The following is a 14,781-nucleotide window of genomic DNA, read 5'->3' as shown; positions in this document are numbered from 1 at the left end:
TTCTCAAGTTCACATGGTGATTTATAAAAATTAACCATATTAGTTCATAAAATAAATCTCAGAGAACCTAAATTATACGGACCACATCCTATAGTACCATGTACTTACCATGTACTTAACTTAGAAGTCAATAGCCAAAAGATGTTTTTCTAAAACCATTCATTTGGGAAGTTAAAATATATTTCTCATGGATCAAAGAAAAAATCAAATATATATTTCTAAAAATACTTGGAAATTTAAAATATATCAAATATGAAAAGGAGAACAGTAGATCAAAACTCAGGGGATGCAGTGAAAGCACTGTTGAGAGGTATCGCCCTAAATACTTTTATTAGAAAAGAAGAAAGGCTGAAAGTTAATGAGTTAAGCCTCCAACTTAATTTAGAAAAAGCAAAAACAAAATAAACCTAAGAAAGAAGATAATAAGCAGAAGGAAATGAAATAGAGTCATTGTAAAATGGAGAGGATCAAGCAAGCCAAATGTTGGTTCTTAGAAAAGACTAATAAAAGACTAGAAGCAACCCTCTTAAATTGATTTTTAAAAATAAAATAGAAGACAGAAATAAGTAGATTAGGAATGAAGGGGGCAGACATAATTGTAGATATAGCAGATTCAAAAAAAATAAAAGAATATAAATGATATTTAATGCAATTAATTTTAAAATTTGGCAAACTAAAGGTGATTTAACAATCACCATATTAACAAATGAAAGAGGAAAACCATATGGTCTTTTCAATATAAGAAGAAAATATCATTTGACAAAATTCAACACTCATTTGGGACAAAAACTTTTAGCAAAAAAGGAATAGAACAGGATAGAATTAGTTTGAAGGATATCTTTGAAAATGTTATAACAAACATCACTGTTAAATGGTAAAATATTAGAAGCATTTCTTTAAAAATCAGAAATAAGAATAATTACCTCTTCTATTCAACATTGCACAGGAGACCATAGCCAGTGCAGTAAGACAAGGGGAAAATGGCTTAAGGTTTGGAAAGGAAGACGCAAATCTTTGTCGTTTCCAGATAATAGAATTATCCACATGAGAAGCCCCCTAAAATGCACAAATAAATTATTAAAAATAAGAAGACCCTATATGACGGTGATTGAATATAAGCTTAAAATAAAAAAAGCAATTGCATTTCTAGATCTCAGCGTCAAGCAATTAAAAAATGAAAGAACAAAGATGTCACTTGCATTAGCATAAAACCTATGGTACCTAGGAGAAAATCAAACAAAAAACGTACACAACCTTTATGAAGCCAATTTTAATGCTTCACTGAAAGCCACCAAAAGACTCAAACATAATCTCACATATACAGAAACCTGATATAAGCCTACAGTAGCATTGCAGATCACAGGAAATAAGTGATTCTGGGACAAGTGGTTTTCAACAGAGGAAAAAGATGAAATTGAGCCTTACATCATACAAACAAATCAATTTCATAAGGATTAAAGATTTAATATGAAAAATGAAACTTGAAAAGTTAAGAAGAATCTTTTTAACCTCAAGCTGGTAATCTGTAGACACTATAAAGGAAAAGAAAAGATAAGCCACTACTTCAGAAACTACATCTGCAACAAATATAACCAAAAAAGAATCAGTGTTCTAGACTATGTAAAGAACTCTTACAAATCAATAAGAAATAGAGAAGCAAATATCTGCCTGTATAAAAATAGGCAAATAATTTGCAACGATGTGGATGAAAATAGAGGGTATTATGCTAAGCGAAATAAGTCAGAGAAAGACAATTATCATATGATTTCACTCATGTGTGGAATTTAAGAAATGAAACAGAGGATCATAGGGGAAAAGAGGAAAAAATAAATCAAGACGAAATCAGAGAGGGAGACAAACCATAAGAGACTCTTAACCGTAGGAAACAAACCGAGGGTTGCTGGAGGGGAGGGGGCTGGGGGGATGGGGTAACTGGATGATGGACATTAAGGAGGGCACGTGATGTAATGAGCACTGGGTATTCTATAAGACTGATGAATCACTGACCTCTACTTCTGAAACGAATAATACATTATATGTTAATTAATTGAATTTAAATTAAAAAAAAACAAATAAAAATAGGCAAATAATAAAAATATATATTTCACAGAAAGAATACTCATTAGTAACTAGGAAAATGCAAATGAAGACTATGATGAGAAACTATTTTAAACTATTAAATTACCAAAATTTATAAAACTTGATAATACTAAGGATGTGGCAAGGGTAAGAAGCCAGGGGAACTTTTTATTCAATGTTAGTGGGAGTAAAAACAGTCATAGCTCTTTGGAAAACACTTTGGCTTTCTGCTGTGAAACTGACCGACGCTTTGCATACCATACTATTCAAGAAGTTCATTTGCAAGTGTATATTCCAGAGCAGGACATGAAGAGCAACTTAGATATCCATCAACAGGAAAATGGATCAATTTTGGTATGTTCAAAGATATCCCCCAAAGTGATTTTGACTGTTGAGGAAAGGAAGACTCCAAAAAAACTATTGTAAATTATTTCATGGAAAAAAAAAGAAAATTGAATGGAATGATTCAGTTCAACTTGTGTTTGTTGAGTACAGCATCAGCAGAAATCAGTACGGCTACAAGGCGACTCTCTCATGGACCACGTTTGAGAAGGATACCTAAGACAAATTAAGAAGGAAACATGTAATGCAGGATAAAAGTCTGGCTAGAACCTGTGGGTATAATGCAGCAAAGAGGCTGAATCTGGGGGGAAAAAAAAACTCTAAAGACAGCAAAATAGTGCCTTTAAAGCTGTTTCTTTTGGATTGAGAACAAGGAAAGGAAAGGCCCAGTGCTCAGGCAGATGGTATAATGTTACATGATGAAAAAAGGCAGAATTTCCAACTCTCAGCTTTTCTGTTTTCTTTATCAAGGAAAATGGTCCTCAATCTAGAAATGTTAAACACATCTAGAAGAGGGAACTGAATCTGGATGAGAAATCCAGTTAAGAAAAATGAGGTCAGAGCAATGAATTCAGGTTTCTAAGCCCGGGTGAAAGATGGTATATAGATTCGTGTCTTGAGTGTGGCATTACTCAATCCGAATTTGTTGAATGAACCAAATTAACCTCCTGGTGTTTGAAATAACTGGTAGTTGTAACCTCTGTCTTTGGAAACCCATGGAGAATTCCAGAACCCAAGACTAAAGGCCGGTATATTTTCTATGTTTCACATCACATGGGAAAGAAATATGAATTCTGAACCTTGTCAAAATTCTAGAAAGGATTATTAAAGAAATTGTGAATATTTAGAAAGAAATTTAGAGATTACTAGGAACCACTGGTGTTTACTGAGAAGCTGTGAAAACAAATGTCATTTCCTTTTCTGGGTGGAGTTGTGAGGTTTTCAGTGCCAATGGACATGGCAGACATTGTGAAGCTTGATTTCAGGAAATTATTTTACCAAAGTTTCCTGTGACAGCCTCATGGACAAAACATAGACATGTGTGCTGGATCATCGGGTGCATTTAGAGTCTGTAGAACAGCCTCACCCAAAGCCTGAGAAGGGTCCCTGATGATGGGCCAGATGGCTCTGTTCTTGGTCCAGTCCCATCTGACATTTTGTTTTTCAATATTGCATAAAGGTCCAGGATGCCCATTTATCAATTCTGCAGAAATCCCAAAGCAAGGTCTGTGTCAGCTAGATAAAATATTCAAAAGATTTCCCTATGATGGAACAGAATAAACAAGATGATATTTAACAAGATACATAGAAAATCTTGACTCAGGTGAAGGAAAAGATCAGTTGTACAAATAGAACACGGAGTCATCAGACTTCACCACCGCCAGTGTGGAAAGACCACCTTTGTGTGCAAGGTAGTAAGAGCGCAGTGAAGACACATGGCAGCTAAGAGACCTTTGCAGCCCTAGGGTGCTGGGCTAAGGTGCAGGAGGGTCTCTTCACTCTGAGCTGTTGATAGTCTGTTTGATTCAGACTCCCTTTCAGTTGCATCCTGGAAAATGACCGTTACCATTTATTGAGCTTAAACCACGTGCCGGGGCTGGGTTAAGGTCTTTGTGTGCACAGTGAATCCTGTTGCATTTCCATAACAGATGAGAAGGCTGAGCCTCAGGGAGGCTACGCTAAGTGTTCAAGCCCATGTGATGGGGTGTGGAAGAGTGCAAGTTGGATCCCAAGTCTGAGTTTAAAGTAACTTTTATGTTCTATATGATCTCTGGTCTATATACTTTATTCTTTCAGTGTTGTCATAGCAAGGGGACACATTGTATTCTATTTGGCTGTGCAGTATTGGGTTTCCCCACTGAACTGCAAGCTCCCAGTTTCCCTAAGAGTCGAAACCAATGCTTATTCATCCCTGCCTCTCAGCACCATGAACATTACTTAGAAGACTTTGGTACTCAACATGTTTATAAATTCATTCATTCATTCATTCATCCAAGAAACCTAAGGAAGAATAACATCTTGCTTATTTCTCTCCCTCCCTCTCTCCCTTTTAATCCTTTCTGTGTAAAACTTGACTTAAATTATCCTACTTGACCACCTTGCATATCCCTCATAAAGTACAATAGCCTTAGCATGACGTTCAGGGGCCTCTATGATGAGATCCTCAGACACGCCCAGACCTCACCCTGCACCCCTCCATCCCCCTTAGCCCTGCCTGATCTCTGTCTCTACTGCCTTCTGTCCCATCCCCATGTCTTTGCTGACATTATTCCTTCTTCTTGGAAATGTCTTCTCCCATCCTCGTTACTTCCTCCCCAAGTGTTATCCATTCTTCAGCATCCCAGTTCAAATACCACCTTTCTCAGGAAGCCAGCCTCATATCCTGACCAGGAAAACCCTCCCTTCTGCATTTTCCCAGAGTACTTTTTTGCTGCTTTGTTGTTGCGGGAGTTTCCTAATGGTCTATTTTATTCTAGCTCTTTAAATCCATCTGATTCAAAAGAGCCTTAAAAAAAGAGAGAGAGAGATGGCAGGCATTATGCCTTACTATGTCCAAATTTCTCATGATATGTAGCATTATCTGTCACTGTATCCCCAGTACCTAAAGCAGTGTTCAATACCTATTCAATAAATAGGTGTTATTAGATGAATGAATGAATTTATGGATGGATGGATGGATGGATGAAATGGACAAATGAATGAATTCATCAGAAGTCAAGATCTGCATTATAGCACCAGTTTACCCATTAATTATATAATTTGGGGCACTTCATATAAATCTCTCTAGACTCAAGTGTCCATATCAATAAAAAGGTGGTCAAGAAGACAAGGAAGGGGGCGCCTGGGTGGCTCAGTCGGTTGGGCATCTGCCTTCGGCTCAGGTCATGATCCCAGGGTCCTAGGATGGAGCCCCGCTTCAGGCTCCCTGCTCAGTGGAGAGTCTGCATTTCTCTTTCTCTCTCCCTCTGCCTCTCCCCCCACTCGTGCTCTCTCTCTCAAATAAATAAAATCTTTTTAAAAAACGACAGGGAGAAAAGGGAACTCATTTTTATGGATGACCTACTAGGTACAAGGCAATGTGCTAGGGATGTGACTTACCTTACATGCCTATAAGAAGGAAGGAAGGAGTGAGGAGGAGGGGGAGTGCTGTACAAGCAGCAAAAAGCCCAGGCTTAGGATAAAGCTCACTTGAGTTCAAGCCCTGGCTCTGCCACTTACTAACTGTGAGCTTGGGAAAATTAATCTTCTAAACTTCTGTTGTCTTCAGCTATCAAGTGGTGACAATAAGCAAACCTACTGGTGAGTCTGTCATGAGGATTAAATGTGATGTCCCATGTAATGCACGGAGCCCACTGACTGGCATGTGATCACTGCATAATAAACAGTAGCTTATTACTATTATATTGTGTGTCTTATTGTTCAGTTTAACCTATGAAGAAGCAAAGGCTCAAGGTCATGTATAACTTCCATCTGCACTCTTTTCCCCTCTGCCTATGGGACACTCCAGTATAATAAATCTGTCTAGAATGGCCATGAGCTTTGCAATATAGCCTGTGTCCTCATTTCAGGGTGAAATACTAAAAAGCCACCTCCATGTTGCTACTTTTGAAATATGCCCAGATTTTAACATTGTATTATCTAAACCTTTAGCATCTAACATTGCGTATCTAAAAGCAGTGTCGGTTTTCTCATGGTTATTCTTATGCTCAGTGAAGGTCATAAATCTAAGTTATAAGAAGGTATGACTATAACTCTCCGAGTGAGACTCAAAGCTAATAACATTTTTTTTCATCATTTGGCTTTTCTTTGTGCAAAAAATGATGATGCCCATCACCACCCCTCTATGATTAAATGTGGCGTGGGTGTCTCTGCCCCATGAAGGGAGCCACACCCCACCTGGGCACTCAGTAATCATTTGATTTGGGAGAAGAAAGGGAGGAGGAGATAGTAACCAGCGGAGTTACTAGGCTTTTCTTTGGTGGAGAATGTGATGCATAAACATACAGAAGTTTTATAGAGAATCTACTAGTAGGCAAGAGAAGTTTCATTTGTGGCAGGACATTATCAAGATTATATGACCCTTGGAGCTGAAGGATTCCTGCCCTCGGTGTCCAAGAGGACCTCTCCCCCAGGGCATGCACAGGGGGGTTTGATTTGTCAGGCCCAAAACCTGAGGCATCAACAGGCCATCAGGGGGCTGCTGCCTGCTGAGGCTTTTTCCGCTACAAACATGGCCCACTAGCGCAGCTCCTAAGCAGGTTGATCACGGGGAGAGAAATGCCAATCTAACGCATTTGCTGTTGATTTCTTAAGCAGATTCAGGCACACAAGATGAAGCACAGCTTTTGCAGGAATGGTTTAAGCTGGCTCTAGAGAAGAATAAATTAATGCGATATGAGTCGGAGCTACTGATCATGTAAGTAAGGCAACACAGATAACAGTGAGTCCTAAAAGCAAAGGGGGTGGGAGTGGGGTGGCTCGCCCTCCCGGGTTGAAGAACCAGGAATTTTTCTCCTCGTGCATACAGAATTGTGATTGAGGCAAATTGATATTTGGCGTCTTGCATATCATGTTGACATTAGTGCAAAGAATCTTCAGTTGTCTGTTCTCTCTGTGGAGTCCTATGGCTAAAAAAGATGTCAGGTGATGGGTCTGGAGCTGGAGAGCATTTGGATAAGGTATTTTCAGTCTGTCCTTGTCGCCCAGACTGGTGGGGGGGAGGGCATCTGCAGTCACACACCTGCAATGGGAAAGCATGTGTCTGGCCTCTGAGTACAAACCCTGGGAAGGGCTTGGGGAGATCTGCCTGGCCACTTCTTTGCATATTTAACATACTGAGGGACTGAGACCTCTCTGGCTGTGCTCTCTGAATGCGAGGTTGCAGCCTGGAAGGAGATCAGAAAGTAGAGGTGGATCTTATTATAGAGTTGAAGTCACTCGGCCAGATGCGGACATATCTTTGGGGGTAACCATTCAACCCACTACACTAACCTGACCCCAGAATGACACATATTCACCTATGTCATCACAAAAGTTAATGGACCTACTCGTTTCTTAGGGGCAAGGCTTTTACTCTAGACCAGCAGATCTCAACTGGGGGCAGTTTCACCCCCCCAGGGGCTAGTCAACAATATCTGGAGACATTTTTGGTTGTCAAACTTAGGAGATGCTGCTAGTATCTAGTGAGGAGAGACCAATAGTGCTACTTTACATTGTACAATGCACAGGATACCCCCTCTCCTCGCCCCCCCAACAAAGAATTATCCAGCCTAAAACACCAATAGTGTCAAGATTGAGAAGTCTTGCCCTAGACCTATGGCAAGGCTCAAAGTCATCAAGAACACAGGTCTGCTCCAGGCTGGCTGATCCCAAGAGAAAAAGGGTGTGAGCTGAGTTCACCTAGTTTCTTCCCAAATTTGCCTCTTCCTGGGTGAGAGTGAGTAAGAGTGGGGACTGGGGAAGGAGGTCAGGAATTACACTCACTGAGGTTCATGGACATGGAAAGAAAGTCCAGGAATGAGGAAGAAGGCATCTTCCTTAGTAATTATTATTTTTTTTTTTTAAAGATTTTATTTATTTATTTGACAGAGAGAGACATAGTGAGAGCAGGAACACAAGCAGGGGGAGTGGGAGAGGGAGAAGCGGGCTTCCCGCGGAGCAGGGAGCCTGATGTGGGACTCGATCCCAGGACCCTGGGATCATGACCTGAGCCGAAGGCAGATGCTTAACAACTGAGCCACCCAGGCGCCCCAGTAATTATTTTTTTGATCACTGTTTTTTAAGTTGATACACGTGCTGAGACTCAGAGCAACACTTGTTCTTGCCCCCCGACTGCAAAGCCCTTTTTTTTTTTAAAGATTTTATTTATTTATTTGACACAGAGAGAGACACAGTGAGAGAGGGAACACAAGCAGGGGGAGTGGGAGAGGGAGAAGCAGGCTTCCCGCTGAGCAGGGAGTCCGAAGCGGGGCTCGATCCCAGGACCCTGGGATCATGACCGGAGCCGAAGGCAGACGCTTCACGACTGAGCCCCCCAAGCGCCCCTGCGAAGCCCTTTTTACAGTCATACCACCTGCCTATGGACCAGATCTGAATCACAACGTTCATTCAACAAAAACCTATCCAACACATTCTTGGTGCCAGGAACTGCTGGGTAGTGGGGAGAGAAGAGTGAGCGGGGCCACAGTCCCTATCTTCTAGGATCTCGTGGTCTCAGGGAGACAGACATGCAAACACACAGCACACCAGCAAGAAGAAAACATGGCGAGAGCTCCGTGGAGGCTTGTGAAGGTGCAGTCTGCGTAGGTTCTCCCTGGGAGAATCAGGAGGGCGGCGGCTCCCACTGCTCCCGCTCGGTGCCTGGCTTCCCTAGTTAGCATGCGGCCAGAGGGAACCTTCTCCAAGAGAGGCCGGAGGGAAGAACTCAGGCCTGGGAGCTAGACAAAAGCAGGTGGGAGCTCTGTTAAAGGATTGATTTTAGTTTAGACAAACATCTTAGACAAGCGACTTGAGTGCTTTGGGAAAGTAGACGCCAAGACAGGATTAGAAGTACAAGAGATGGGGCGCCTGGGTGGCTCAGTCGGCTAAGCGGCCGGCTCTTGATTTCGGCTCAGGTCGTGATCTCAGGGTCCCGGGATCAAGCTCCGCGTCGCGTCAGGTTCTACGCTCAGTGGGGAGTCTGCTTGGGATTCTCTCTCTCCCTCTGCCCCTTCCCCCCCGCTCTCTCTCTCTCTAAAATAAATAAATCTTTAAAAAAAAAAAAAGAAAAAGAAGTATAAGAGACATGGTGGGATAAAGGGGAATGGGAGGGGGAGTAAGAGGGAAGTCTCAGACCCTCTGTGGTCATGACACCTGTGAAAGGAGAGGGGGAGGAAAGAGAATTGGGCAGAGGAGACTCCGAACTGCAGTGCAACCCTGAGACCATCTCTGCCAAGCCAGAGGGAGCACTGGAACAGAGATGCCATCAGGGGAGTCCAGCTCCAGGACTGCCCGCTGTGCTCTGTCATTGGCTGGGAGCTGGCCGGGGACAGCGTGGCCTGAGCACCACACTGAGTGGATTGTGCCTCAACAGTCAGCTCTCTGCACTCCGCCCAGAAAGTCCTTTCCTACAGGAAGCCTTGAGGGGTACACTTCCATGGGTGACCAGAGTGGGCCAAGAGAAGTTCAGGGTCAATAACAAAAGGCAGGATATTGAACATGGCAGGGATCTTGGCCCAAGTAGTAGGAGAAGTAGTAGAAATAAGGCAGCGACGGCAGGGCGCAGCAAAACGACCCCCGCGCTGTGGCAGAGCTGGAAGGGAAGGTTCTCAGCCCTTCCCCCCTTTGGTGTCTCTGTAGCAGTGAGCCTCTCTCACCTCAGCCTCTCTCTTCTCTCTCAAAACTCTCTCCTCGGGGTTTCTGTCATGCTGCCTTGCTTATTTTGATAGCTTTTCAGAACTTTGATGGCTTCCTCCCTGGTTACATCTCTTTTGTTTGGCTTCTCAATGGAGGCATTTCCAAGCTCCTGTCTTCAACCTTTCCTTTCTCTATAGTCTTCCTTTTAGGGATCACCTGGTTCCACCTACCATCTCTGAGCCCTGTGACAATCTGTGTGTGGTCCTCATTTCTCCTGAGTGCTCCAGAGTTGGGAACCTCCACATTGCACAAAGCCTAGCCTATCCCCTTGCATGCACATGGGATATCTCCAGGCATTGAGAGGTCAAGAAGTGCCAAACTGACCTTCACCGAGAACTAACTTCACTTCTTGACTCTGCTGTTTCTATTGGTGGAAACAGAGACCCCAGCTTGATGACTCCAAAGCATCACTCACTCTTCTTTCCACATCTCCTACCACCAAATGGATAGCTGTCTGGATGTTTTTTGCTCTACCTGGATAAAATGGCCCACTCCCGTCTCCTCCTCCTTGTTTTGTTGTTTACCATATTCAGAGTTTGGGAGTTGTTAGAGATGATACTTGAAGTCATGTTGCCCCTAAGAGAGAAAAGAGTTTTAGATTGTCATTCCTCTCCCCTGGATTATACTAGCCATTTCTTAATGATCCATCTTGAGGGTGGCCTGAGTGGCCTTCCAAACGCCCCCGGGGATCACATTCCAACCTTCAGCTGCTCCAGCGTCTCTGGACTTGAGCGTATCCCAGCAGCCCTTCTCGGCTCCTTCAGCCCCGGACTTTTCCATTTAGAGAGATTCCAAGACACCAGTTTTAATAAGAAAAAAAAAGCAAAAAGACTACAGCAGCTATAGTCCGTGAGCTTACTAGGCAGTGCTTCTAGGCAGATCTTCGGTATTTACAAGGTGTGAACGTTTTCTTACCCCCAGGGCCCAAGAATTAGAATTGGAAGATCATCAAAGCAGACTGGAACAGAAGTTAAGACAGAAAATGCTCAAGGAGGGTGAGTACAGTGATAGGAGTTTGGGCCCCCGTGAAGGACATTTTTCCCCGGAAAGGCACTTGCCCAGAGCATGCCGCAAATCCCAAAGCAGGGAGCTCTTCCCGGCTTGGGCGAGCAGCCTGGAGGCAAATGGGGAGGCTGGAGAGGTGCAAGCCCCCCGCCAGCACGGCAAGGCGCTCTGGCTTCGTTCACCTGGGCTGCAGGCAGCACTGGACTCCATCCCACCAGCTAATAGAACGAAACCGTTCATTCACTTCCCCATCTATTCAGTTTAGAAAGACTTGCGGAGAGTCTCATGTGGGCCTGGCGTATGAAGAGCACCCCGGCTCTGGGGTCCCACTGGGGAAGCCAACGCGCAGACAGGTGACTGTGGTACACATGGGGATGATTGAGACGCCTCCAGGACAGGGGCGCCGAGGAAGGCGGGCACTAGATGCGGTACTGGCCACAGCCTTCCCCACATGCGCCAGGCCAGGGCAACACGCGTGAGAAAATGATCCCCACCACGAAGGAGGGAGAATGAAATGAATTCAGTTGACACGCTGTCCTGATTTATGTGTTCATTGGCTCCAGCATGCTGGGCGTACTCAATGTTTTGTGTCTGTGCGTTTGTGGGACCAGATCCGTGCATGGCTTTCCTGCACTTAGACCTAGGTCTAAAAGGATAAGTTCAGCAAGTTCAGCAATTTCTTTATACCTCATGGACCAAACATGGCACCTCCCTATGGGGTTGCCTGGTACAGGGGAAGCACCTAGTAAATACTGGATATTAGTAAATATTAGTAATCATCGTGGTTGTTTTTACTTAGGCATTTTATCCCCATTTTACAGTTTAGAAAACCGAGTCTCAGCACGGTTGGCACGCTCAAGGTAAGTAGTGAGGGGGCTGAGATTCAGGAACAGACCACCACAGACTCAGGGTCTCCTGTTCTTTCCCACATAGTAGTGATTTGTAGACCTTCTTTATAGCAACAAAATTCTATTTCTAGCAAAATCCTTATAGGGCTGCACTGTATAGAACAGATAAAATTGGTATACATCATTTATATTTGTCAGAAGGGCTCAGATGAGTCCGTTGATGAGAAGCCAACATTGAGAAAGGAATTTTTTTTCTGTGTTGATTATCAAATAAGGACCAACACTGGACTAGACCTAGATTAACAAACCATACAGCATAATATCTGATTTACACACCTAATAAAAATTTAAATTTGCTCCATTTCAGGATGGTAAAATAAATACCACCAACAGACCCCATTAGCCACCTTTCAATTTTCTTTTCTTTTTTTTTTTTTTTTAATTTTTACTGAGGAGTGAGGATCATACATTTCTTCACACCTCTCAGGTGTACAAAAAAAAAAAGCCTTCTTCATTTTGACTATGCCTGAGCTCATCTTCCACAAAAGCTTTATCCCACTAGTTAGCAAGAAAGGAAAGAACTTTATTTATCCCTCTCTAGTAAGCTCAGTCTGACGCAATAATTTAAACAGTCCCTGTAGGAAGTGCTCAGTCTCTTTGGGATGAAAATGTTCCGCCTTGGAGATGGCCACCTTTACCTTCTGCCCTTCTCCCTAAGGCCAGGTAACCGGGCGGGAGAGGCAGGTTTGTGTGACTTTGAGACGTTAGGTATCTGTGCTGGTTGCTTTGACTCACTGAGCCCCCACACAGCTGTGTCCTGTCATTGGGCCGCCATTCTCTCCGCTGGCATTTGCAACCAAGGTGTGTAACTCGCATCCTCCACAGCCTGGCCCCTCCTTAGCATGCCTGGAGCCTGGTGGCATTCCCTGGCTTACTCATTCTCACCTCGGCACATCCTCCATTCAGCTTGGCCAGACGGTCTCCACTGTGGGACCACATCACTCCTCAACATGGGGGAGCCCTATGACCAGCTACCTTTGGCGACTCTGGGGCTGGTGGGCACTTCTGGGCCCCACCTGGGCCATACACTGCAGATCGAAATCTGGGGAGCCAGACTCAGACCGTTCTCTGCCCAACCACAACGTACTGCCCCATGTTTACACATAAGGTGCCCTTCCAGCTGGCTTCTTCCCAGAATTTCAAACAAGGGGCAAGGTAAGAATCCTTTGGCCCCCAGTGTTCCCACCAAACGGTATGACATTTCCTGGCCCAGAGTAGAGAGGCTGGAGCACAGAGCTCTCAACCTCTGCTTCTCTCTTCTCTCTCCCATAAAACATGAGGTGCAAAGGGAACAGTGCTTCTCCCCCTTCCTTTTGTCATGTGTACCTTCTTCCTGACCCTGTCCTCAGGACTAAGCCTGGCGTGAGAAACAGTGGCCCTTGTCTGCTCCAGGATCGGGCTCACTGCCTACACCCCAGTTAAAGGGAAGGGGCGAAGGTATTTATTATAAAGTCCTCTCCCAAGGCAGTAATCTGGTTGACAAGACTTCCATCTGCCTTAACATCTATTTTGACTGTCAGAAAGTCATTACTACCTGTTTCTTACTCTTTCCCTTCCTTTTATAGCAATCTTATGTCCCCTAGGCAATCGGATGCGTCAGGCCAATTAGGAAGAAGCTCTTGTACTCTGAAGGCAAAAGGGAAAAAATAGTTACAGTGTGGAGACACAGTCCCATTGGCCAGCCAGAGCCTTATTTTGCTCTTGCCTGGTCTCTACTCAAAGGACTGAAATTTGTCATTCACTACAGATGAAATAGGATTCTCGTCATTGAAATCGTAGCCACCAATGCGGATGGTTTACTTAGAAACTTTGCACATAGATTTCTTTGTTGTAGTTCAGACATGTTTAGGGAAAACAGCCTTTTTGTTGTTTTGTTGGTTTCTTTTTTGCGGGGGAGGGGAGGCTGGAGGACTCGGTGGGGCTTGGCTGATCTTCTTTTCCTCAAAAAGGGATTTCCCCCTGTTGCTTTATATATATTCTCAAGGTGAAAACTGAGCTGACTGCAGCACAAAGCAGCTTCTTTGCTAATCTGTGGCTTCAAGAACAGTTCCCTGGTGTTAAATTCATTTCCTTGTTTTCTCCATGGAAATTAAAAGGCAGAACAAGTCCAAAACAATCAAGAATGCCCACGCCAAGAACTCTCTCCCTGGGCCAAATGTTACCTGAGGTCCCATGCTTTTCCTTTTTTGTTTTTTAGAGAGCCAGAAAGATGAGAATGATCTGAATGAGGAGCGAGAAATATTCAGCGAGATGATGCAAGTGATTGAACAAAGGGACAGACTCGTGGACTCCTTGGAGGAACAGCGCATAAAAGAAAAGGCTGAAGACCAGCACTTTGAAAGCTTCATATTCTCCAGGGGCCGTCAGTTGAGCAGGACATGAGCAGGCCCAAGGCGCTCCCTGCCCCCCCCAGGGTGCCGGCTGAGGACGGATGGGGCCAGGCACGCCCCACACACTCACAGTTCCTTTGGCAGGATCTGCCGTACCTGGAACTTAAGGGATACCCTATCGCCATCTTTTCTTAAACACTAAAATTCTTCCATATGGAGTACAGCTGCCCGAGACCCTTCCAGAGATTATAATGAAGAAAATACAAAGACTGTTATGAGATCGGCAGTCCCTTTGGCAGGTCTCACATTGGAGGTGACCTTGGCAGATGACCAGCATTGTTTTCCCAAGAAAGTGACACAGAGATCGACTTTCCTGCTGCCTTTATCATTTATCTTCCCAATTCATTGAGTTACACATCTTCAGATTTTTAAGAAGCTGCCTTTTCATTAAATATATCCATATTTGCCTTTTTTTGCATGGATGACCGGTTTCCAAATGTCAGAAAGAAGCAGCCGCAGTTTAAAGATTAGGTTAATATTTAAATTGTGTTTCCAGAGAAAAAAGAGAAACCTTGAGATTACTGATTACATAAAGCAAATAACTCATATAGCAGGTGTTAATTCAATCCAGGGTGAATTTAATTTACCAGTTGTATTTATAAGCCTTAATATAATATACATAAGCAATGAGAGTTTAATACAACATTTGAGCCTTAATTTTA

General features: G+C 43.7%; 1 protein-coding gene across 1 annotated transcript in view; it reads left to right on the top strand.

Moving 5' to 3' along the window:
* Positions 1-14,525, top strand: part of MICAL2 (microtubule associated monooxygenase, calponin and LIM domain containing 2) — a 210,427-nt gene extending 195,902 nt beyond the window's left edge. Inside the window, exons 34-36 of the mRNA XM_078058397.1 lie at positions 6,739-6,838; positions 10,738-10,811; positions 13,927-14,525. Of these exons, the coding sequence (XP_077914523.1) occupies positions 6,739-6,838; positions 10,738-10,811; positions 13,927-14,111 (359 nt within the window). The 3' untranslated portion in view covers positions 14,112-14,525. The remainder of the gene's footprint in view (positions 1-6,738; positions 6,839-10,737; positions 10,812-13,926) is intronic.
* The last annotated feature ends 256 nt before the right edge of the window (positions 14,526-14,781 follow it).

Source organism: Halichoerus grypus, chromosome 11 (assembly GCF_964656455.1).
Source record: "Halichoerus grypus chromosome 11, mHalGry1.hap1.1, whole genome shotgun sequence".
NCBI classification, from domain to species: domain Eukaryota; kingdom Metazoa; phylum Chordata; class Mammalia; order Carnivora; family Phocidae; genus Halichoerus; species Halichoerus grypus.
This window is presented reverse-complemented; position numbering and strand designations above follow the sequence as displayed.